This window comes from Lontra canadensis, unplaced genomic scaffold (assembly GCF_010015895.1).
Source record: "Lontra canadensis isolate GAN:19392208 unplaced genomic scaffold, GSC_riverotter_1.0 scaffold12, whole genome shotgun sequence".
Classification (NCBI taxonomy): Eukaryota; Metazoa; Chordata; class Mammalia; order Carnivora; family Mustelidae; genus Lontra; species Lontra canadensis.
The window spans coordinates 28062515-28088903 of NW_022631006.1; the positions used below are offsets into that span (position 1 = coordinate 28062515).

Consider the following 26389-nt stretch of genomic DNA (forward strand, 5'->3'; position numbering starts at 1 on the left):
CCTTTTGAGTCCATCCATGTTATCACAAATGGTGATATTTCATTCTTTTTTATGGCAGGGTAATATTGTTTTATAGATATATTTATTTGTTGGTAGACACTTGGGTTACTTCCATATCTTGGCTATTGTAAAGAATACTGAAGTGAATGTCAGGGTACATGTATCTTTTCAAATTAGTGTTTTTGTATTCTTTGGGTAAATACCCAGAAGTGGAATTACTGGATTATATAGTACTTCTATTTTTAATTTTTTGAGGAAACGCCATAATGTTTTCCATAGTGACTGCACCAATTTACATTCCCACCAACAGTGCAGGAGAGCTCCCTTTTCTCCATATCTTTTCCAACACTTGTTATTCTTGTCTTTTTAATTCTTTTGTACTAGCCATTCCAGCAAGTGTGAGGTGGTATCTCATTGTGGTTTTGATTTGCATTTCACTGATGACTAGTGATGTTAACTATCTTTTCCTCTGTCTTTTGGCCATTTGGAGAAATGTTTATTCAAGTCCTCTGCCCCTTTATTAATATTTTTTGGTTGTTATTTATTATTAAGTTGTATGTGTTCTTTATGTATTTTGGATATCAATGCCTTATTAGAGATATGGTTTTATAAGTATCTTCTTCCATTCTGGAGCTTGCCTTGTCATTTGTTGGTGGTTTTCTTCACTGTTTAGTACTTTCTTACATTTTCTTGCTTACTGTTTAAGTTCTTCCTGTGTTCATCTGTTTCCCTGAGATTAGTGAGTATCTTTATGGCTATTACTTTGAACTCTTTATCAAGTAGGTTGCTTAACTGTTTCATTAAGGTCTTTTTCTGGGTTTTGTCTTATTCCTTGCTTTGGAACATATTCCTCTGTTTCCCCATTCTGCTTGTCACTCTGCGATGGTCTATATACATTAGGTGAAGTAGCAACCTCTCTTAGTCTTGAAGGAACTGTCTTGTGTGTGAGCTATTCTACATGGGCCAAAAGTACAGTCTTCTCTGATGAGCCATGCGCTCTGTGTGGACTATGCATGCCTTCCAGCTGTGGTAGGGCCACAGGACTGCCCAGGGAGGTCAGGGCCAGGAGCACCTGCCTGGGCATTTTCAGACTTGGCTACTGCACAGGGAGAGCATGATTTAAGTCATTTGTTTTTCCAGTTGCACCTTGTCTTCTGCATGGCATGGGTAGGGTTCAGAGCACTCTCCCTGCCCTGTTGTTTACATATCAAATGCTGAAGAGGTTAGGGGGAGTGGTAGGGGCAGGACACCAAATGCTTACCCTTCCTGGTACCCTTCCTTGTGTTTCTTCTTACTTTCTCACCAGGATTTAATTAAAATACTCTTAGTATGTAGATCCACATTATTGCCAATAAGTTTTCCATTGTATATCCACTTTCATGAATTATTTTTTAAGAGCTCTATTTTGAATAAACCATGGATTGTGTTTTTTCTAATACACCACTTAAGGCCATATTAGAAAACTGTGTAAGGTTACATAGTTTAGGAGATAGGCCCCAGTGATTCCCAGATAACCTTATAATTAGAGAAATTGTTAGATTTGCGGAAATTGTTAGATTTGTTGCTTGTACCAATTACGTCAAGGACACTAGTATCTCATATTCTCAAACAGAATTTTCTTTATCCCACAAAGAGATGCTGGACCCATAGGCAATCACTTTCCAACCTCACCTCTCTCTAGACCCTGGAAACCATTAATCTACTTTCTGCTTCTGTAGACCTATTCTGGACAGTTCGTATAAATGGAATCACAGAATATGTGGCATTTTATCACTGGCTTCTTTCACTTAACATAATGTGTAGAAGGATTATTAAAGTAGTAACATATGTCAGTAAATCATTTCTTTTGATGGCTGAATAACATTCCTTTATATGGATATACCACCTTGTATTATCTATTCAATAGTTTGTGGACATTTGAGTTGTCTCCATTTTTGGTCTATTATGAGTTATGCATTAAAAATTTTTTTGTGTGAATGTATGTTTTCACTTTCCTAGGGTCTATCTCAGGAAGTAGAATTGCTGGGTCATATGTGAACTCTGTACTTAACATTTTGAGGAATGGCTGGCAGTTTCCCAAAGTGGCTGCACCATATTACTATCATTCCAGCCCAGAACATAGTGTATGGGCATTTCAGTTTCTTTGTGTCCTCATCAACGCTTGTTTTCTTTTTCTTTACTTTTTTTTTTTTTTAACTTTAGCTGTCCCTGTGGATAAGAAGTGGTATTCCACTGTGGTTTTCATTTGCATTGTCCTAATGATGTTGAGTATGTTTTCATGTGCTTATTGGCAATTTATATATCTTCTTTGGAGAAATATATATTCTGATCTTTGACCATTTTTTAATTGAGATTTTTATCTTTTTACAGTTGTAGGAGATCTTTATTCTGGATATAAGTACCTTATCAGACATATAATTTGCAAAATTTTTTTGATCTATTTCCTGCCTTTTTACTTTCTTAATTGTGTCCTATCAAATTTTGGTTTTTGATGTAGTCCAATTTATCCATTTTTTTTTACTTCTGTTACTCATATTTATGTTACTTCAGATATTGATATTACATATATATGATGTTATGTCATTGCCTAACCCATGTTCACAAAACTTACTACCACATTTATTTATATTTTTATGTTTTGTTACAGATGACTTTTTCCAACTTTTGTATCCACTTGGTTATTTTATAGGAATTTGTTAAGAGAGGAGTCAAATGCAAGCTCCAAATCACTCCTCTGAAATAAAACCTCTTCAAACACTTGATGGCATATTCAAATATGTCACAAAGTTTATAGGGTCATATGAGTCAAAGTATAATCAGTTTTTAAAATTTTATGGTTTTGATATCCCTGAATAGATTGTTTCATAGCACACATTTTTAGGAGGAATCTGCTTATGTCGTTGTCAAATCTTGATCTAGTCCTTATCATGATAACTGTACTCTTAATCTTCTTCATCTTCACCTGTTTCATTCATCTCCAATCACCTCCCCTCTGGTAACCATTAGTTTGTTCCCTATAGTTAAGAGTATGTTTCTTAGAATAAATGAAACAAGATGGGATTGGGAGGGAGAGAAACCATAACAGACTCTCAATGTCACAAAACAAACTGAGGGTGGCGGAGGTGGGGGAGGGGGGTAGGGAGATGGTGGTGGGGTTATGGACATTGGGGAGGGTATGTGATATGGTGAGTGCTGTGAAGTGTGTAAACCTGGCGATTCACGGACCTGTACCCTTGGGGCTAATAATACATTATATGTTTATTAAAAAAATAAAAAATAAATTTAAAAAGCATGATAGAATTCTTGAAAGAATTCGTGTTGTACCATCTAATCTATTATGAAATTGTAGTAAATGTAGCAGAAGTGATTTTTAATCAATGGGTGATATCTACAAGCTTCAATGTACTTCTTTTCTCAATTTATGGTAAATTAAACTAAGGTCTACACTAAATGATACTATAGTCATGTAAATGTGATCACTTTAATAGTAATAATTATATCTGGCAAAATATATAGTAAATAAATGAAAGCAAATGAAACTGCAAATATGAGAATTTGAACCAAGAGATTTTTGGAAAAATAATTGAAACAGACATATTATCACTGACTGGGACAAATAGTAAAAAGACTAAGATATGTTTCTTGGTTTGTCCCTTTTGTTTTTCTTTGTTCATTTGTTTTGTTTCTTAAATTATACATATGAGTGGAGTCATATGGTATCTGATTTTCTCTGACTTTTTTTCACTTAGCATTATACCCTCTATCCCTCCCCCCACGTTATTGCAAATGGCAATGTTGCATTCTTTTTTATGGTTGAGGAATAAAACTGCATTAAATATATATACCACATTTTATTTATCAATTCATCTATTGATGGACATGGACATGGGTTGCTTCCATATCTTCACTATCATAAATAATGCTGCAATAAACATAAGGATGTATATATCTTTTTGAATTAGTGGTTTTGTATTCTTTGGGTAAATACTCCATAGTGGAATTAATGAAACACAGAGTAATTCTATTTTGAATTTTTTGAGGAAGCTTCATACTGTTTTCCGCAGTAGCTGCACAGGTTTGTGTTCCCACCAATAAAACCACATTTGTTGTTTCTTGTGTTTTTGCTTTTAGTCATTCTGACAGGTGTGAGGTGATACCTCATTGTGGTTTTGATTCGCATTTCCCTGATGATGAAAGCTGTTGAGCATCTTTTCATATGTCTGTTTGCCATCTGTATATCTTCTTTGGAGAGATGTCTTTTTATGTCTTCTGCCCATTCTTAAGTGTTATTTTATGAGTATTTTTGGTGTTCAGTTGTATGAGTTCTTTATATATTTTTGGATACCTACCCTGTCATTTGTAAATATCATCTCTCTTTCAGAAGATCCACAGTGATCAGCTGTGTGAGGGGACATGTAACCACCTGGAAAAAGTCCTACCAAAGCCAGCTGGAACGGAAGGGGGAGATTTGCAGAAGTGTTCCAGGGTGAGGCACACTGTTAGCAAGCTGAGGAAAGTGTTGGAACTGTGCTGATTCCTGCAGTTGTCCTTGTATCTGGGCTAGGGTGTGGGGGACGTAAATGGTGCCAGCCTACTCTTTGGTTTTCAGAGAAGTCTCCTAAAAATCCCTTGCTCCTCCAATACATGCTCTCAGAGGAGGAAATAAATCTTTCCATATACTCCAGGCATTTTTTAAACTGCTGGCTCTGAGCTGTGTCTCAGTGGGGCTATTTGTTCTGCTGTCCCTTTAAGAGTGGGGTCTCCACTCTCTTGGCAAGAGCACTGATTTTTAGTTCCAGATGTTAAGCCCCCATTGGTTGTTAGGCTCCTCTTTTTTTCAAAGCCAAATGTTCTGTGAATTCTTCTTCCCTGTGTGGGCCCCTTTTGCTTGAGGTACTCGGTGTGAGGGCCTTGGTCCTCTCTTCTCTTCATACCTGCCTGGTCATTCCCTCCTGCAGACAATCCTGTGGATCATCTTGGCTTCCAGTCTTGTCTCTGCCCTCCTACCCTCTTCTCTGTGGCCTCTTTTCTACAGTTAGTTGTGGAGTGTCTCTTCTGCTAGTATTTGGGTCAGTTTCTGGGTTATTTTTACACTGATGTGTGTGTTACCTATTTGCATTCATAGGATGAGGTGTTTGAGATTCTTCTACTCCACCATCTTCTGTGGAAGACTGTCAGTTCCTCTTTAATATTTTATAGTGTTTACCAGTGAAACCATCTGGTCCTGTGCTTTTCTTTGTTGGGAGTCTTTTGGTTACTGATGCAATCTCTTCACTTGTTATTGGTATATTCAAGTTTTCTGTTTCTTCATGATTCAGTGTTTATAAGTTGTAGTTTTTTCCCAGAATTTATCCATTTCTCCTAGGTTATCCAATTTGTTGGCATGCAGTTATTCATAGTAGTCTCATGATTCTTTTACATCTCTGTTTTATCATTTATAATGTCTCCCCTTTTATTTCAGATTTTATTTAAGTCTTCTTTCTCTTTTTCTTAGTCTAGCTAAGGCTTTGTCAGTTTTCTTTAACTTTAAAAAAAATAGCTCTTAGTTTTATTGATCATTTCTATTGGGTTTCTGTTCTCCATTTCACTTGTTTCTGCTTTGATTGCTGTTATTTCCTTCTTCTATTAACTTTGGGCTTAGGTTATTCTTTTTCTAGTTCCTTGAAGTGTAAAATCGTGCTTTTTATTTGATATCTTTCTTCTTAATGTATGCCTTTATCTGTAAACTTACCTCTTAAAACTTTTGCTGCTTACTATAAGTTTTAATGTGTTGTGTGCACATTTTCATTTATTTTAGTTATTTTTTATTTATATTTATTGAGAGAAAAAGAAAAAGGGGGAGAACACAAATAGGGTGTGGAGGGGCTTAGTCTCACAACTCTGAGATCATGATCTGATCCGAAATCAAGAGTAGGACGCTTAAAAAACAGAGCCACCACCCAGGTGTCCCTGTTTCAATTATTTTTTTATTTCCCTTTCAATTTTTTCTTTTACCCATTGGTTGTTCAGGAGTGTGTTGTTTAATTTCCACACATTTGTGAATTTTCTAGTTTTCTTTCCTGTTACTCATTTCTGGTTTCATGTCATTATGACTGGAGAAAATACTATTATTTCAATCTTCTTATCTATTTTAAGGCTTGTTTTGTGACTTAACTTATGCTCTGGAAAATATTCTGTGTGTGCTTAAGAAGAATATGTAGTCTCCTGGTGCTGGGAGGAATAATCATGTAAATATTTTCCATGAATATTTGAAAGTGTTCATCAGTGAAACTTTTTAGGCCTGGAGTTTTTGGAGATAGTTTTAAGTTAAAGATTCAATAGCATTAATATGCTTGACATTGTTAAAATTTTCTATATTTAATGGTTGTAGTTTTGGTGTACTCTGCATCAGTTTTTTCATTCATTGTCTAAAAGTTAAAATTTACTCAAGGGGTGCCTGGGTGGCTCAGTCAGTCAGAGTTTCCCAACCCCCGCCCCCAATCTTCTGGCTCTCTCTTTCAAAAAATAAATTTTTACTGAAGTGCTTCATAATATTCTCTTATTAACCATTTAGTGTGTGTAGGATTTGTAGTGATGCCCTTTAAAATTTTCCATTATTCTTAATATCTGGGGTTTTCCTTTTTTTTTTTTTTTCTTTTTCAGTATTGTTAACTTTATGTTACAGATTTCCTACTTAATTCTACAGTTGTCTGAGAACATAAAATCTATGCTTTTAACCATTGTTAAGACTTGCATTTTGGACCAGAAAAGTGGTTATTTTGGTAAGTGTTCTATGTGCCCTTGCAAAAGATTGTGCATTTTGGGGTTATTGCCCAACTATGATTTTACTTTTTTACATATGTCAGTTTAAGTTAGTTACTCATGCTAATACATCTAAAATCTTACTGATATTTTTATCTGTTTTCCTAGTTACCAAGAGAGGTGTGTTAAAATCTGAAGTAATTAAAAACTTTCTATCCTGCTATAACTTTTGTTTACATACTTTGAAATTATGTTATTAGCTACATGCAAATTTGGAACTGTTATTTCTTGATGATTAATGGGTCTTTGTATCATAAGAAAGATCTATTTTTTTTCTTAAGTGTTGTATTTAATTTTTTTCCATCCTTTTATTTCAACCTTTCTGTGTCTTGATGCATAAAGTGTGTTTCTTAAACAGCCTGTGGTAATAATCTTTTTAAAAAATGGAATGTGAAAAATGCCTATTTTTATGTAATTATCAATATAATTCAGTTTACCAGTTTGTTTTTTATATTTCCATCTGCTCTTTATTTCCTTATTTCTCCTATTTCTCTAGTTTTGCATTAACCAGTGACTTCATAAATTTAATATTCTCTATGTTGGATTTTTTAAATATTTATTTTTTTTTATTTTCAGTGTAATAGAATTCATTGTTTATGCACCACACCTAGTGCTCCATGCAATACATGCCCTCCATTTTTTTTTTTGTTTCCTTTTTTCTTTAGTTGTCAAAGATCCTATTCATATATCATCTAGTTAAGAGATTCTTTTCTCATCCATGTCCTATCCACTAATGAGCCCATGAAAGTCACCGATCATGTCTTTTACCATGGTTTTGATCTCTAGCATTTCTTTTTTGTTCTGACTTTGGGTTTCCATCCCTCTGCTTACATTGGCCATTTGTTCTTTTTTATTTTATTTTATTTTATTTCTTTTCAGCGTAACAGAATTCATTGTTTTTGCCCCACACCCAGTGCTCCATGCAATACATGCCCTCCTTAATACCCTCCACCTGGCTCCCCCAACCTCCCACCCTCCGCCCCTTCAAAACCCTCAGATTGTTTTTCAGAGTCCATAGTCTACATGGTTCACCTGCCCTTCCAATTTCCCTCAACTCCCATTGCCTCTCCATCTCCCCATGTCCTCCATGTTATTTGTTATGCTCCACAAATAAGTGAAACCATATGATACTTGACTCTCTCTGCTTGACTTATTTCGCTCAGGATAATCTCCTCCAGTCCCGTCTATGTTGTTACAAAAGTTGCGTATTCATCCTTTCTGATGGAGGCATAATACTCCATAGTGTATATGGACCACATCTTCCTTATCCATTCATCCGTTGAAGGGCATCTTGGTTCTTTCCACAGTTTGGCGACTGTGACCATTGCTGCTATAAAATTGGGGTAGAGATGGCCCTTCTTTTCACTACATCTGTATCTTTGGGGTAAATACCCAGTAGTGCAATTGCAGGGTCATAGGGAAACTCTATTTTTAATTTCTTGAGGAATCTCCACACTGTTCTCCAAAGTGGCTGCACCAACTTGCATTCCTAACAACAGTGTAAGAGGGTGCCCCTTTCTGCACATCCCCTCCAACACATGTTGTTTCCTGACTTGCTAATTTTGGCCATTCTAACTGGTGTAAGGTAGTATCTCAATGTGGTTTTAATTTGAATCTCCCTGATGGCTAGTGATGATGAACATGTGTCTGATAGCCATTTGTATGTCTTCATTGGAGAAGTGTCTGTTCATGTCTTCTGCTCATTTTTTGAAATAATTATCTGTTTTGCATGTGTTGAGTTTGAGAAGTTCTTTATAGATCCTGGATATCAAACTTTTGTCTGTGTGTTGAGTTTGAGACATTTTTTATATATCCTGAATATCAACCTTTTGTCTGTACTGTCATTTGCAAATATCTTCTCCCATTCTGTGGGTTTCCTCTTTGTTTTCTTGACTGTTTCCTTTGCTGTGCAGAAGCTTTTGATCTTGATGAAGTCCCAAAAGTTCATCTTCACTTTTGTTTCCTTTGCTTTTGGAGACATATCTTGAAAGAAGTTGCTGTGGCTGATATCTAAGAGGTTACTGCCTATGTTCTCCTCTAGGATTCTGATGGATTCCTGTCTCACGTTGAGGTCTTTTATCCATTTCCAGTTTATCTTTGTTTTCGGTGTAAGAGAATGGTTGAGTTTCATTCTTCTACATATAGCTGTCCAATTTTCCCAGCACCATTTATTGAAGAGACTGTCTTTTTTCCACTATATATTTTTTCTTGCTTTGTCTAAGGTTATTTGACCATAGAGTTGAGGGTCCATATCTGGACTCTCTACTCTGTTCCACTGGTCTATGTGTCTGTTTTTATGCCAGTACCATGCTGTCTTGGTGATCACAGGTTTATAGTAAAGCTTGAAACCAGGTAACGTGATGCCCCTAGTTTTATTTTTGTTTTTCAACATTTCCTTAGCAATTCAGGGTCTCTTCTGATTCCATACAAATTTTAGGATTATTTACTCAGTTCTTTGAAAAATACCGGTGGAATTTTGATAGGAATGGAATTAAAAGTATAGATTGCTCTGGGCAGTATAGACATTTTAACAATGTTTATTCTTCTGATCCAAGAACATGGAATGGTCTTCCATATTTTTGTGTCTTCTTCAATTTCTTTCATGAATGTTCTGTAGTTTTCCAAGTACGATCCTTTACCTCTTTGATTAGGTCTATTCCCAGGTATCTTATGAGTCTTGGTGCTATAGTAAATGGAATCGATTCTCTAATTTCCCTTTCTGTATTTTCATTGTTAGTGTATAAGAAAGCCACTGATTTCAGTACATTGACTTTGTATCCTGCCACATTACTGAATTGCTCTATGAGTTCTAGTAGTTTGGGCGTGCAGTGTTTGGGGTTTTCCATATAAAGTATCATGTCATCTGTGAAGAGTGAGTGTTTGACTTCTTCATTGCCAGTTTGGATACATTTTATTTCTCTTTGTTGTCTGATTGCTGTTGCTAGGACTTCTAATACTATGTTGAACAAGAGTGGTGAGAGTGGGCATCCTTGTCATGTTCCTGATCTCAACGGGAAGGCTGTGAGCTTTTTCCCATTGAGGATGATATTTGCTGTGGGATTTTCATTGATAGATTTTATGAAGTTCAGGAATGTTCCCTCTTTCCCTATACTTTGAAGCATTTTAATCAGGAACGGATGCTGGATTTTGTCAAATGCTTTTTCTGCATCCATTGAGAGGACCATGTGGTTCTTCTCTCTTCTGTTATTGATTTGTTCTATCACATTGATTGATTTGCGAATGTTGAACCATCCTTGTAGCCCAGGAATGAATCCCACCTGGTCATGGTGGATAATCTTTTTAATGTGCTCTTGGATCCTCTTGGTAGGATCTTGTTGAGAATCTTAGCATCCATATTCATCAGTGATATTGGTCTGAAATTCTCCTTTGTGATGGGGTCTATGCCTGGTTTGGGGATCAGGGTAATGCTGGCTTCATAAAAAGAGTCTGGAAGTTTTCCTTTTTTTTCAATTTTTGAAACAGCTACAGGGGAATAGGTGTTATTTCTTCTTTGAAGGTTTGGTAGAATTCAGCAGGGAATTCATCAGGGCTCTTGTGTTTTGGGAGGTTTTTGATCACTGCTTCAATCTCATTACTAGAAAGTAGTCTATTAAGGTTGTCAATTTCTTCCTGGTTCAATTTTGTGAGTTTATAGTTTTCCAGAAATGCATCCATTTCATCTAGGGTGCTTAACTTATTAGCATATAACTGTTGATAATAACTTCTGATGATTGTTTCTACTTCCTTGGTGTTCGTTGTGATCTCTCCCTTTTCATTCATAATTTTATTAATTTGAGCTTTCTCTCTTTTCTTTTGGTTTAGTGTGGCCAATGGTTTATCAATCTTACTGATTCTTTCAAAAAACCAACTTCTAGTTTCATTGATACGTTCTACTATATCTCTAGTTTCTATTTCATTGATCTCTGCTCTAATGTTAATTATTTCCCTTCTTGTGTGTGGGGTTGGCTTAATTTGTTGTTGACTCTCCACTTCTTTAAAATGTAGAGACAGCTGGTGTGTTCTGGATTTTTCAATTTTTTTGAAGGAGGCTTGGATGGCTATGTATTTCCTCCTTAGGACCACCTTTTATGTATCCCGTAGGTTTTGGGCCAAAGTGTCTTCATTCTCATTGGTTTCCATGAATTGTTTAAGTTCTTCTTTGATTTCCTGGTTGATCCAAGCATTCCTAAGCAAGGTGGTCTTTAGCTTCCAGGTGTTTGAGTTCCTTCCAAAATTTTCCTTGTGATTGAGCTCTAGTTTCAAAACATTGTGATCTGAGAATATGCAGGGAATAATCTGTCTTTTGGTATTGCTTGAGCCCTGATTTGTGACCCAGTATGTGGTCTATTCTTGAGAAGGTTCCATGTGCACTTGAGAAGAATGAGTATTCTGTTGTTTTAGGGTGGAATGTTCTGTATTTATTTATGAGGCCCATCTGGTCCAATGTGTCATTCAATGTTCTTGTTTCTTTATTGATTTTCTGCTTGGATGATCTTTTACTGAGAGGGGAATGTTAAGATCTCCTCCTATTAATGTATTCATATCAATATGACTCTTTATCTTGATTAATAGTTTTCTTATGTAATTGGCTGCTACCATTTTGGGGACATAGATATTTACAATTGTTAGATCATCTTGGTAGATAGTCCCTTTAAGAATTATGTAGTGTCCTTCCTTATCTCTGAGTACAGTCTTTAGTTTAAAATCTAATTTATCTGATATGATAATCGCTAATCCGGCCTTTTTTTTGAGGTCCATTGGCATGAAAGATGCTTCTCCATCCCTTCACTTTCAGTCTGGGTGTATCCTTAGGTTGGAAATGGGTCTCTTGTAGACAACATATGGATGGGTCCTGTCATTTTATCCAACCTGCAACCCTGTGTCATTTTATGGGCGCATTTAGGCCATTCACATTGAGAGTGATTATTGATAGATACATTTTTATTGACATTGTGTTACCTTTGAAGTCTTTCTTTCTGTAGATTGTCTCCATATTTCTGTTCAATGATAGTCTTAGGATTTTTCCTCTTTTATAGAACCCCCCCCCCTGAATGTTTCCTGCAGTGTCAGCTTGGTGGTCGAATACTCTTTTAAGCCTTGCCGGTCTTGGAAACTCTTTATCTCTCCATCTATTTTGAATGTCAGTCTTGCTGGATAAAATATTCTTGGCTGCATGTTCTTCTCATTTAGTGCCCTGAATATATCTTGCCAGCCCTTTCTGGCTTTCCAGGTTTCTGTGAACAGGTCTGACATTATTTTGATGGGATTTCCTCTGTATGTAAGGAGCTTCTTTGTCCTGGCTGCTTTCAAGAGAGCCTGTCTACAATTATGATTCCTCATTCTTACTATCAGGTGTCTCGAGGACTTTCGAGATTCTATAATCTTGGGGGGAGACCGTTCTGCCTCTAGTTCATGAATGCTGGTTCCATTCACGAGATTGGGAATATTTTCATGGAGAATTTGTTCCACTATATCTTCTAGACTTCTTTCTTTCTCCTCCCTTTCAGGGATTCCAATAATTCTGACATTGGAATGTTTCATGGCATCATTTATTTCCCTAATTCTGTTTTCGTGCCTTCTAAGCTGTTTGTTCCAGCCTTCCTCCTGGCCCTTTCTCTCTATCTGTTTGTCCTCCAGATCACTAATTCTATCTTCTGCCTCAGTTACCCTAGCTTTTAGAGAATTTAGATTTGATTGGAACTAACTGAGAACATTGTGAACATCATCTCTGGTGGCTTTCAGTTCTGCCCTAAATAATTCCATTTTGTCATCCATGGCTTTCTCCAACCTAACTATTGCCTGGATAATTGTTAGCCTGAATTCCCTTTCCAACATATTGTCTATGTCAATAGCCATGATTAGCCATTAGTTACAGAAGGCACAGCCTCTGAATTATTCTTCTTTTGAGCATTCTTCCTCCTGGTCATTTTGGTGAGAGATGGCTGAACGCATGTAGCTGAATGTATTGACCGTGGTGCAGTCAAGGTGCACCCTGGAATGCTTCTGAGCAATCAATTGTCCCCACCCAGATGAAAGAAAAAAGAGAGAGAGAGAGGGGAAAAAAGATAAAATAAAAGAGAAGGCCCAGCCAAAATGGGCCCCAAGGTAAGATTTATGAACTATACAAACAAAAGCAGACAAACAAAAAGACTGATAAAAGTAAATGGCAAGAGAAAAAAAAATACATATATATATAAAAGTGAAACAAAAAAAGGACCTCGTCAAAAAGAACCCCAAGTATAAGATTTATATACTACCAGGACAAACACAAATACACAGAAACACTGGCAGAAGAAAAAGATGGGAGAGTGATTATAAATTCTCAGTGTGGGTGAGGAAGGTTATTTTGATTCTTCCTGGGTATATCTTGATATCTTTGTTAAAGGACTCAATTTTCCTAAGATAAAGTGGGATTAAATATTGGTTTACCTATAGGGGTAACATTGATTGGGGAAAGGGGATTACCTTGAAGTTTAACTCTATATGAATATTAAAAAAAAAAAAGAATAAACTAAAATAAAATTTAAAAAAATTAAAAATAGAAAAGCAAAAGAAAAACATGGGTATATGTATCAAAAGTTCAGGTTAAAAGGTTATTATGGAATTTGATGTACTGGACATCTCACTTTGATGGTAACTAGGTTAAAAAAATTATCTATAAAAAGAAATGAACCAGAATAGTGGGAACAAATTGAAAATAAAAGTTGTATCTATGAAGTAGTTGTGGTTGTTCTCTTGTCGTTTTTTGTGTGTGTCTCCCACCGCCCCCCCCACGTGGCTTTCTGGGGGAGGGGCCTGCCGCGTGTGTTTTCAGGCAGTGTTTCCTGAGTTATGTCCTCCTGCCCCCCTCAAGGTGGTGGGCTCTGAGGAAACCGTTTTTTCAGGCTTTTGTTCTCTGGAGGTTTTTTGTTTGTTCATTTGTTTTCTCTCGCCTTGACAGCTTTTGATGGTTTTTGGAGGTTTAGAGGAAAGCAAACTGCACCCAGACCTCCCTCTCAGAGAGAAGCCTCAGGTCTGTTCCCCTCTGGGTGCTCCAGAGCACATAAATTCCCCCTTGGCCACAGGTAAAGCAGGTTCCCAGTTGCAGTCCCTGGGGATGCAGGAACTCCTGCTTGTACCCAAAACCATGACAAAGGAGGCTGTTTGGGCAGCTTCAGACCACCAGAGAGGTCCCAAGCATCGATAGCACACTGAGATTTTCCCACTGGCCTGGGCTGGGTGTGCTCAGACTTTCTTGGTCCAAGAGCGCTGAGCTGACACCTGCATGCACCTCTCTCAGGGGGAGGTGTGGGGCGTGACTCAGTCTCTGATAGTGCGGCATGGCGCGCACATGGAGAGTGCAAAACGGCTGTGATTCTGCCAGTGGGCAAGGCTCCCAGCCTTTCACGGGAGCCACCACCCAGGCGCTTTCAGGCACGCTGGTGGCTCAGGGACGAATACCTGGTTTCTTCACCGCACACTCTCTGACTCAGTGCCAGGGGTGGCTGTCCTCGGTCTGGGGACTTAAGCCCCTGTCCCTAACGGCCCCGATTCCCACAATTTCTCCCCACGATCCTTTGCTCTTTTTGAGTGCTTTCAACCAGACTCCAAGTTAATGCTGGTCCCCAGTCACATGGCACTCTCATATTTGGGTATTACTTTCCAATAGGTCACCTCTGGTGTCTCCCTCCCCCTTTTGTTTGTTTATCTTCCAATATCAGTCCGATGTTCCCACTCCACTTTACCTGCCCACTGGCATCTTCTGCCCCCGTAGAGATCCAGACATGTATAATTCTAATCTCAGGCTGATTTCATGGGTGATCAGAATTCTGTGGTAGGCAATCAGCTCACTTTAGGGTACAGGTTAAAACGGTGCCTCCTCCTAGTTCCCCACCATCTAGTCTCCTGCTGTTTTGGATTTTTATTTATAACTTCTCTTGCTAATACATTGTATGTAATTCACAAAAATATTACTTAAAACTTACAAATCAGTGGAAAAATTTTTATTTCATTTAGTCACACATGTTTTCATTGTCTTGTTTGCTTTTACATTTATTATAAATCATAAAATTCTTTTATTGTGGTATTGAGCAGTCAACTTTTACCCAATATTTATATTTTCTACTTCCCTTCAATTCTTCCTGAGTGTTGTGTTTCCTTTTGGGGTCATTTTATCCAGCCTAAAGGATTACTGTTATTTGTAGTGTGATAAGTCTTATGGCAATAAGTTCTTTCATCTTTTTTTTTCTGAAAAAAATTTATTTTTTGCCTTCACATCATTTAGGTTGGTTAATTTCTTTTTTTCACCACTTTTTAAATATTTTATCTACTTCTCAATTCAATTGTTCCTGTTCAATAGTTGCCATCAGTGTTACTACTTCTCCTTTGAAAGTAATATGACTTCCCCCATCTTTGGTTTTCTTATTTTTTTCTTTGTCCTTGGTTTTTAGCATTAGCTAAATGAAATTTGACTTGTTTATATAATACTTGTGATTCACTGGCTCTCTTAAATGTGTAAGTTAAGTATTTTATTACATTTGGGAATATCTCAGCTACTATTTCTTTAAATATTGTTTTTATTTGGTAGTTTTTTTCATTTATATAAAGACTTTAATTACACATATATTAGGACTTTTTACTATGTCGTGTATTTATATCACATGATGGCAATATAAGTGCTGTATATATTTCATACTTCTTACAGACATGTTTTTTTGTGTTTGTTTGGGTTCTTCTGTTTAATTTTGTTTTTATTTCTGGTATGTATTCCTTGGTTCTTGAACTGGAGCCTCACTTTTAAAATTGGTCTTTCTGGTCACTGAAATGAAAGAAATGAAATGAAAAATAATCCATAGATTTTTGAACTCCTTTTCTTTAGGTTCCTTCTCTTCAGGACCATTTCTCCCAAATATCTGCTACTTTGCCAGCTTCAAACTCTAGGGCAACTTCTTGCCCAGAGACATTCACTGTTTCCTTGGATTCCTTTTCTTCTGGCTTGTTGTAGAAAATGCCCTCAAATGATATGCTGGAGTCAATTTGGATCTTATATTATAAATATCCCTTTTGTCAAATATTATAGACTTCCCTTGAAGGATACCTAATTCATGTAAATTTTTATATACTTCATAAAAATTTTTGTAACTTATGGTGTCAGTGCAAATTAGTGGCTTCTATCTCATGGTATACCCATCAAAAATTCTATCTTTGTTACTTAATACTGTTAGTGGCACTGTTTTACTTTCAAACATTTAACTTTTATGAAGTCAATGAATGTTCATTTGTTCTATTATAAAGCTGGGTTTTGAATCTCTTTTACAAAGTCTTTCTTATACTAAGATATAAAAGTATGGATTTTTTTGTGTTTTGGTCAACCTTTTGAAGTTTATCACATGTTTTGATCTAGGTTATTATCTGTGTATGGTAAAATGTGGAGTCAGAATTTAATTTTTAACACTTTGTATTTAATATTTTATCTTTTCTCCATATTTGAATTGAAAATAACACTTACCAGAATCTGAACTCTGTGAAGTTAAGTATTATTTCGTTTTATGGACTCTCTATTTGGTCAATTAATTACAATAGTTCCTACCACAGTTTTAAGTAATTTCGTTTAAATATAACTTATATGGTAGGCCTAATTTTACCTCATTATTCTACTTTTCCAAAATACATGTCACATCTTGAGAAATAAACAATCAAGATTTTTAAATCTTTGTCAAGTTTCAAACACCTATAACAATCCTTTTCACACAGTCTGATTGAGATTTGTCTAAATTGCATTGGATTTGTATATTGACTTAATGTTAATTATTTATCCTTGACACTAACTAGTTGATCAGTTGAGCAACATGGTATGCCTTTCCTATTAATCAGGTTTTCTTTTATATACCAATGTAAGGATTTGTTATTGATAATGCTCACAGTTATCTTGCAAAGGTTTTTCTAGGTTATTTTGATTTCGTGTTGCTACTGAAAATGAAATAATTTCCCCACATTAGTTTACACATTATTGCATCCATAAAAGGAAGACTGTGTTTTCTCCTTATTTTTTCAGTAGTCAATTTATTGAATCATCTTATATTTAACATAGTTGGTTCTCTTGTTCATCATAAACATCATTTCTTCAGCCAGTAATGAAAATTTCTCTCTTCTAATAATCATACCATAAATTATTTTTGTCTCATTGGTGTGGATAGGAATAGTCATGATGGTGATATCAATTGCTTTTCCCAATTTATGTTATCATAAAAATTACCTGTAAAGGTCAGTGACTAATAGCAACCTCCATTTTCTTTCTTAATCATATTACTTGTTGGTCCATGATTGGTTCTATATTTCTCTTTCATTCTTGGATCCATGACAAAAGAAAATTACCTTTTTCATTACATAGGGAAAGGAGCTATGGCGTATTTGCATAATGGTTGTTATAGGTTTTCTTTAGAAATGGCACATTTATGGGACACCTGGGTGATTTAGTTGGTTAAGCATCTTCCTTCAGCTCAGGTCATGATCCCAGGATCCTGAGATCAAGTCCCACATGAGGCTCTTTGCTCAGCAGGGAGCCTGCCTTTCCCTCTGCCTGCTGCTCCCTCCCCCTGCTTATGCACTCATGCTTGCTCTGACAAAAAATAAATAAATAAAATCTTTAAAAAAAAGATATATTTAAATTTGTCATACACGACATTGGACAAACCAAGTTACATTGGCTAGCGTAACATTTGTGAGACATGGATATATAATCCTTTTACAGGAAGGACAGTGAATCACTTGAAACAGTAACTCTCTTTACTATTGTGGCCATTCTTGTTTGTACTTGATTTTAATTGGATTGCTTTCCATTTTATTATTATAGAATGTTTTAGCCATTTATTTCTGGTACAGAGATTCTTTACCAAGTAGAGAAATTTTCTTCTATCTCTGGTTTATTATGAAGTCTATCAAAAATGGGTGTTCAATTTTATCTATTACTTTTTCTACCATTGGTAAGATGTTCCTATATTTTTCTATCAGTCAATGATTTTAAAAAGTTATGTTTATATATTATATTCACATATGATGTAAATGATGTAATATTGAATATCTCTTAAAGGACTAACCTCTATTTGATCATATTCTATTATTTGGAAATACTCTACTCAAGATATGTGTTAATATTAGATTTAAAATCTTCATAGCTCCAATTATTATACCAAAGGTCTCAAAAACTTGGGGATCATTATGTAAATTTTGTTTATTCATAAAATGTTGATGCTATACTATGGAGCCATTAAAAGGCATTAGCAAAGTACTTAACTACAAGGGAAATTTCCATAAGTGTCTTTCTTATTTAAAGAAATTTACTCATTGTTAAAGAATGCATCTCAGAGTTTGTGATTGTGGTGAGCTTGGGGTGGGACAAACAAATGGAAGTTAAGATGATAAATAGTCTAAAACAAAAGAAGAGAGTCTTTAATGTGCTTAAGTGCACAGTGGGCTCCTAATCTCTGTGTTAACCTATATTCCATAGTTTTTTCTCTAAGATTGGAAAGAGGTCTCATTGCCAGAATCACAACTTTTTCTTTATCCTCAGAGAGAAGGTTACTTCTATCACAGTTAAACAGCAAACTTATACCTGCCCAAATCATTTTATGTGTTTGTATTTCTCTTGTTATTCCAAATTTAAAAATCTGTGAATTAAAGTAGGAAACATGTTTGAATTTGAAACAAATTCCAGCATGCTGAATGAGGAAATGGAGCCATTGTTTTATAAATTCCCTCTCTAGAGAGCCACTCCCCAAAGATGATCCTCACAGAAAGTAAAAGGGTTTCCTATTTCAGTTGTTCATTTTGTTCTGTGTAGATCATGAGACTATGATTCTCTTTTCAACTGTCAAGTTTCCTGTTGCTTTGTCAGTTTATGTAAGCAAGAGAAGTATAAGAGGGCAAGCCTGAAGAGGCCTGTGACTGGTTTTGTAATGTTCTTCTCCTAAAAGGGTCTGCAGTTCTATGAATCCCCACAGTAGTGCATGAAACACTATTATATTTGTTCTTTTTCTGAGATCTGAGACTAGAGTTTTCACTGTGATATAGAAGATGGTGTTCAACCATACAGATTTCTATGATACCCATCTTGTATCTACAGGTAAGGTAAAGCTCACATGACTCCAAGCCCCTCTATGTCCCCCTTCCACCCACTCCTAGTTTTATATGCCACCACTTAATATATGAATTATGAAAATATTTTTTCTTCAGAATTAAAGCCAGGCATTTTTTTAGAGCTTATAAGCAAATGTTACTTCAAAAATGTATTAGAACTCTTAAAGTAGTTTGCTAGTTTCCCATTTGTATTGCTCTGTGTAGGAGTTGGGGTCTGTAGGTAGAGAAAATTCCAGTAAGTGAATATGTTTCCAGTAAGTGACTGTTTCCTTCAATGAAACTCAAGTGATATATTGCCTATTGCCCTGTTAATTTCTGTTATTTTTAGAGGATAAGAAAGAAGGAAATTTTATTCATGTTTTGCAGAATTTGAGGATCAGCCTCTTTGAGCACAGTGAACTTTGACAGCTTTATGAATGATAGATATTTGACTTTAATGTCTAGTAAGTAATTTGCCTTTTCTATGCCTTGTTTAATGATGTTTTCTAATTGGTAGAAAAACATTCTACTTTCAAGATATCTGTATTTTTTCTATTCTTTATTTTTAAGTTTTGGTACTCACATTCCTGTCCTTATTTCAAACTGCAGAATTTTTTTATATGTTAAAGATGAGGATTTTTATGAATATCTTTAAAATTTATTTCCCTTTGAGGGACATCTAGGTGATTCAGTGAGTTAAACAGCTGCCCTGGGCTCAGGTCATGATCCCAGGGTTCTGGGATCCAGCCCCGCATCAGGCTCCCTGCTCAGTGGGGAGCCTCTGTCTCTCTGCCTGCCACTCTGCCTGCCTGTGCACTCTCTCTCTCTGACAAATAAATAAAATCTTAAAAAATTTCCTTTTGAAGAAAGATAGTATTTTACACATCAGTTTTTCAACTTGAAAATGTTTGTAAAAACCCATCCTCTCTCGTTTCATAAATATATGTAATACGTATGTGAATATATGTGTGTCCACATATAAAATGAAATATATTTAACTTTCATACATATTCAGTTACACTGGAGAAAGGGATTACAAAAAGAGAAGGTAAATACAAAGTTGGGGGAGGAGGCAAGAGAAAGAACTTGATTGGCTAGAAGGCTAGACTCCAGGCAGTTGTTTTATGAAATCTGAAGAAGATGTATCACATGTGAATAAATTATAGACATGGAAAGAATTGCAAAGTATTCATACATACACACACGCATGCATGTACTTGTAATAGAAAAAAGCCAAACTAAACAATGAGAAATAGGTAGACACTAAGATGTTTAGAGACATTTCCACACACATAAAGAGATAGTAGAATAAATGAAGAAAAACATGAAGAGGGAAAACCTGAAGTTGATGGCAGAAGTAATAGGAGATTATTGAGGGTTTACATGGGCTGCAATTTTGTAACACTGTATTACATACTAAATCCAGGGCATCAGTCTGGGTTCTTATCTGTGATTACTTTGGAATTTAGATGAAATTGCTGTTTTAGAAAAATTCTTCCTAAGTATGAGTTACTTTTCAAATTTCAAAGTTTGTTTTTAAGAAAACCTTTAAAATTATATAATTCCTGGGGCACCTGGGTGGCTCAGTGGGTTAAAGCCTCTGCCTTCAGCTCAGGTCATGATCCCAGGGTCCTGGGATCGAGCCCCACATCAGGCTCTCTGCTCAGCAGGGAGCCTGCTTCCCCCTCTCTCTCTGCCTGCCTCTCTGCCTACTTGTGATTTCTGTCTGTCAAATAAATAAATAAAATATTTTAAAAAGTATATAATTCCTTTAAAGAGTATGAATATATGTGAATTCATGATTAAGACTTTAGTACTATGTATTAATTTATTTTTCTTCTCTATTTGCTCTTAATTTCCAAACTGTCCTATTTTATAGTTCATTTTTTTCCAACTTTATTGAGGTATAATTGACAAATAAAAATTGTATGTATTAAGGGTACAATGACATGATTTGATATGCATCATAAAATGATGGTCACAGTCAAACTAATTAACCAAACTAATTATCCATCACTTCCTGTAGTACTTTTACTTTGCTTCAGTTATAAGATGAGTAAGTTCTACAGATCTAATGTACAGCATGGTAGCAATAGTTAATAATTTGTATACTTGAAATCTGCTGTGTCCTCACAGCATTATTTACAGTTTAACATGCAAGCATCTATGCAATTCCAAACCCAAACCAAACCAAAACAAGAAATATAAACTTTTCATTTTATTTATAGATAGACGTAATTTTTGCAAAGTAAGTGGTTTTCAAACTTGTTGATTTCAGGACCCCTCCAAATATTAAAACTCATCAAATACCCCAAAGTGGTTTTGTTCATATGAGTTATAGCTATTCATATTTACCATTTAGAAATTAAAACAAAAAATAAAGTTTATACTAAACTCCTTTTAAAGTGGCAATAATAAAGTAATCACATTACCATAAATGTCAATTTAAAGATAATTGTTTTTGTCAGCATAACAAAAATTAATGGAAAGTGTTGTGTTTTTAAACATTTTTAATAAATTTCTTTAATGTTTACTTTAAGAGAAAACAGTAGGATGTTGTTTGGTTTTAATCACTAGACATTTGTTGTGAGATCAAACATTTTGGTAAGAGATCACCCATCATGCAGTCTAGAAAACTCCATTCAGTAATCAAGAAAAAATAAGAGTGAATAAAGCAAATTATATCTTAGCATTATTAGGAAATTACTTTTGACCTTAATGCCTTGAAATATCTTCAAAGACCATCAGGAGTCCCTGAACATACTATGAGAACCACTATTTTCTAGACATCACTTTTGAGTCTTTGTCCTTTCCACATAAAACACCTGAGAGTTGAAGACTTACCCTCCATACCAATCATATGGTATTGAAGAACCTCACTGAATACTGTCCTTACTCTCTCATATTTAAATTAATGATGATGATAATGCTGACTGTTAGACAACCAACTTAAAGGAAGTGTTGACAAAAATTTTTGTTGACAAAAATTCAATGATTGTGATCTCTTTGACTTTCTGTGCAGCATCCTAAGTACTGAAATGCAGTGAACATTTTTAAAAAGTATATATATGTGATTTTTTAAAAGATTTTATTTATTTATTTGACAGACAGAGATCACAAGCAGGCAGAGAGAGAGGAAGGGAAGCAGGCTTCCTGCTGAGCAGAGAGCCTGGTGAGGGACTCAATCCCAGAACCCTGGGATCATGACCCAAGCCAAAGGCAGAGGCTTTAACCCACTGAGTCAACACACGTAATATTACACTACATGTAATATTTTTAAGAGTGTATTTTTACTATTTTTACTGAAGGGAGCGATTGATATTTAAAAACTTTTTTTTTCAGGTCTAATACTTTTATTTTTTTTATTATGCTCAATTAGCCAACATATACTACATCATTAGTTTTTGATGGAGTGTTCAATGATTCATCAGTTGCATGTAACACCCAGTGCTCATCACATCATGTACCTTCCTTGATGCCCCCCCAACCACCTCCCTTCTGTTACCCTCAGTTCCTTTCCCAGAGTCCAAAATCTCTCATGGTTTGTCTCCCTCTCTGATTTCTTCCCATTCAGTTTTCCCTCCTTTCCCTTGTGGTCCTCTGCAGTATTCCTTATGTTCCACATATGAGTGAAACCATATGATAATTGTCTTTCTCTGTATGAATTATTTCACTTAGCATAATCTCCTCCAATTCCATCTATGTCAGTGTAAATGATGGGTATTCATCCTTTCTGATGGCAGAGTAATATTCCATGGTATATATGGACCACATCTTCTTTATCCATTCATCTGTTGAAGGACAACTTGGCTCCTTCCAGTTTGTCTATTGTGGACATTGCTGCTATGAAGTTGGGGTACAGGTACCCCTTCTTTTCACAACATCTGTATCTTTGGGGTAAATACATAATAGTGAAATTACTGGGTTGTAGTGTAGCTCTATTTTTAACATATAAGGAATCTCCATACTGTTTTCCAGAGTGGCTATACCAGCTTGCATTTCTACCAACAGTGTAAGAGGGTTCCCCTTTCCCCACATCCATGCCAACACTTGTTGCTTCCTGTCTGTTAACTTTTTAATTTCTCATTTTAATGTTGACTTATAATCTATTCTAAAATAGATATACTGTTGCCCATAACCTAACAATAAAATTATTTATTAATTAATAAAACATTAATTATCTTGCATATATTACTTAACAAATTGGGTATTGTCTTCAAATCCACTTGACATATTTCTCTCACAAATAGAGCAAAGATTATGGAATATTATTATCTTAGTATCTTTGTATGTTAAAAATGCTGAGTTATCTCTTTGCTATATTAATTCAGTCTGTATTCATTAACTGCTTGACCAAACTTTGTAGATCTTTGAATATAGAATTGCTTATTGTCAATACCAAAGATTTTGATTGTAATGCTCAGGATGACAGGCAAGTATCTGTTCACTTTATATTTGTTATATATAGAATAGTACTATGAATAGTTAAAAATGATGAAGATATTTCTCCATGAGTTATAATATTATTTTATTGACATGCAGAGTGGTGTAATCATAATCAATATATTTGCCTTAATGAGTAATACTGAAAGGCCGTTTATCTTATGGAAATTTGTTGTTTCTACAGCATTACAAACAAATGAATATTCCAACATAAATAATTGCTCAAGCTCTGTGAGTGAATTCATTCTTTTGGGCTTCTCTTATACCTGTGAAATTCAGGTTTTCCTCTTTTCAGTCTTCTCTGGGACTTATATCCTGATACTAACTGGAAATCTATGCATTATCTGTGCTGTGAGGTGGGACCATCGACTGCAAACTCCAAGGTACATCCTGCTGGCCAATTTTTCTTTCCTGGAGATCTGGTTTATCACCTCCACTGTCCCTAATATGCTGGCCAACTTACTCTCTGAAACCAGCACCATCTCCTTCTATGGCTGCTTCCTCCAGTCCTACTTCTTCTTCTCCACGGGTACCACTGAGACCTTCTTCTTGTCTGCCATGGCCTTTGACAGGTACCTTGCTATCTGCAGGCCCCTGCACTACCCCACTGTCATGACTGTTCAGCGCTGCATCAGAATAGGAGCTGGGTGCTGGGTGTGTGGCTTCCTATACTTCCTCTTGCCTATGAACCTCATCTCTCAACTCCCATTTTGTTGTTCCAAGAAGATTGATCACTTCCTGTGTGACCCAGATATCCTTATAAAGCTGTCCTGTGTGCCAGCTCCTGCTACTGAGATAATCTGTGCCATCTATAACTCAGTCCTCATTTTCTCCACCTTCCTTTTTATTACCAGCTCCTACATCCTGGTGATTAGAGCTGTGCTGAGGGTCCCCTCAGTAGAAGGTTAGCATAAGGCCTTCTCCACATGTGGCTCCCATCTGGCTGTGGTGTTCCTGTTCTATGGCTCTATCATGGTTGTATATGTAAGCCCAATAGCAGGCAATCCAGCTGAGATACAGAAGATTCTGAGTTTGTTCTATTCTGTTTTAACTCCTCTTTTCAACCCCTTGATCTATAGTTTCCAAAATAAGGAGATGAAGGTAGCTTTGAGAAGATTATTCAGGACTGTGAGATTTAGTCAGAGGCATGGAAGAAATCTTTGAAGTACTTTTGTTCACAACTGAAAAAAATGTATGTGAATAAATAATTAAAAGCTTGATATTCAGTTGTATAAATGGAATTAATTATTTTTGGGTTGAGGAACAGTCATTGTAATAGAGTGTTTATAAACTTAACTGTATCCATCTCTTCATTTTTATTAGGGAAAATTAAAATAGTAAAATCTTTCAAATTCAAATAAAAATAAAGGAAAAATCACTAATCTTTCTGACCCTTAGATTTAATACTAGTTAAAATTTTGCTGCTAATATCACACACATTCATACATGCAATCAATCTGACCTTTATTTTACTTTTATTGCTAAAATTTTCTCAAATGAGTCAAAAGTTATGTATGCCGAAAAACGGAGAAGATGGCGGGGAAGTAGGAGGAGGCGCCTTTTCAACCTGTACCCTAAAGTGAGCTGATTACCTACAAAAGAACTCCGATCACCCATGAAATCAGCCTGAGATCAGAATTACACACATCTGGATCTCTACAGGGGCAGAAGATGCCAGTGGGCAGGTAAAGCAGAGTGAGAAAGGCGGACTAATATTGGAAGATAATCAAAAGTGGGAGGGAGCCACCAGAGATGACCGGTTGGAAAGTAATACCCCTAATATGAGCAAGAGTGCCCTGCGTCTGGGGACCAGCATTAACTTGGAGACTGGTTGAAAGCACTCCAAAAGAGCAAAAGATTGCAGGGGGGAAATTGTGGGAATCAGGGGGGCTAGGGACAGGGGCTTATGTCCCCGGTCCTAGGACAGCCTTCCCTGGCGCGGAGCCAGAGAGAGTGTGGCCGAAAAACCAGGTCTTGGTCCCTGAGCTGCCAGCACGCCCAAGATTGCGTGGGTTCTGGCCCCTGTGAGGGGATGGGAGCCACGCCGGATGGCAGAATGCGCGAGCCCTGCTACAGAGCCTGAGATGTGCATGCCCCTCAACCTCCCCTGAGAGAAGTACAAAGGCACAGCCACCACTCTCTGACACGCGCCATTGTTTCAGAGCCTGAAAGAGGTGCACGCAAGCCGGTCACTCTTAGACCCAGAAAGACCAGGCACTCCCAGCCCGGGCCAGCGGGAAAATCTCAGTGTGCGATCACTGCTTGGAACCTCTCTGGCAGTCTGGAGCTGCCCAGACCTCCACCTCTGCTGCTGTGGTTTTGGGTACAAGCAGACGATCCTGTGTCCCCAGGGACCCGGACTCGGAACCCGCTCTGCCAGCAGCCAAGGTGGGATTTATATGGGCTCTGCAACACCCACAGAAAAACAGACTGAGGCTTCTCTCTGAGAGGGAGGTCAGGGTGCAGTTTGCTTTCCCCAAAACCTACAAAAACCATCAAAAGTGGTCAAGACGAGAGGAAAAAAAAAAAAAATGAACAAACATAAAAACCTCCAGAGAACAAAAACCTGAAAAAACCGGTTTCCTCAGAGCCCACCCCCTTGAGGGGGACTGGAGGACTTAACTCAGGGAACATCATTGACTGAAAACCCACGTGGCAAGCCACTCCCCCAGAAAACCAACCAGGAAAGAAAAAAAAAGACTACAAGAAAACCACCACCACTACTTCATAGGACAACTTTTATTTTTAATTTGTTCCCACTATTCTGGCTCATTTTTTTTTTATATAGATAATTTTTTAACCTATTTACCATCACAGCGAGCTGTCCAGTACATGAAATTCCATAATAACCTTCTAACTTGAACTTTTTGATACATACACCTGTGTTTTTCTTTTGCATTTCTATTTTTTTAATTTTTTTTTTAATTTTAGTTTAGTTTATTCCTTTTTTATTTTTATTTTCTAATATTCATATAGAGTTAAACTTCAAAGCAATCCCCTTCCCCCAATCAATACTACCCCTATAGGTAAACCAATTTTTAATCCCCATTTA

The 26389-nt window shown here is 36.4% G+C and overlaps 1 protein-coding gene and 1 pseudogene across 1 annotated transcript; one reads left to right on the forward strand and one right to left on the reverse strand.

The window, feature by feature from the left end:
* Positions 1 to 14122, reverse strand: part of LOC116867454 — a 26828-nt pseudogene extending 12706 nt beyond the window's left edge.
* Positions 14121 to 24501, forward strand: LOC116867455 (olfactory receptor 11H6-like). The gene is given in 2 exon segments (XM_032857085.1): positions 14121 to 14214; positions 23522 to 24501. Coding segments are annotated over 2 exon segments (1074 nt in total).
* The last annotated feature ends 1888 nt before the right edge of the window (positions 24502 to 26389 follow it).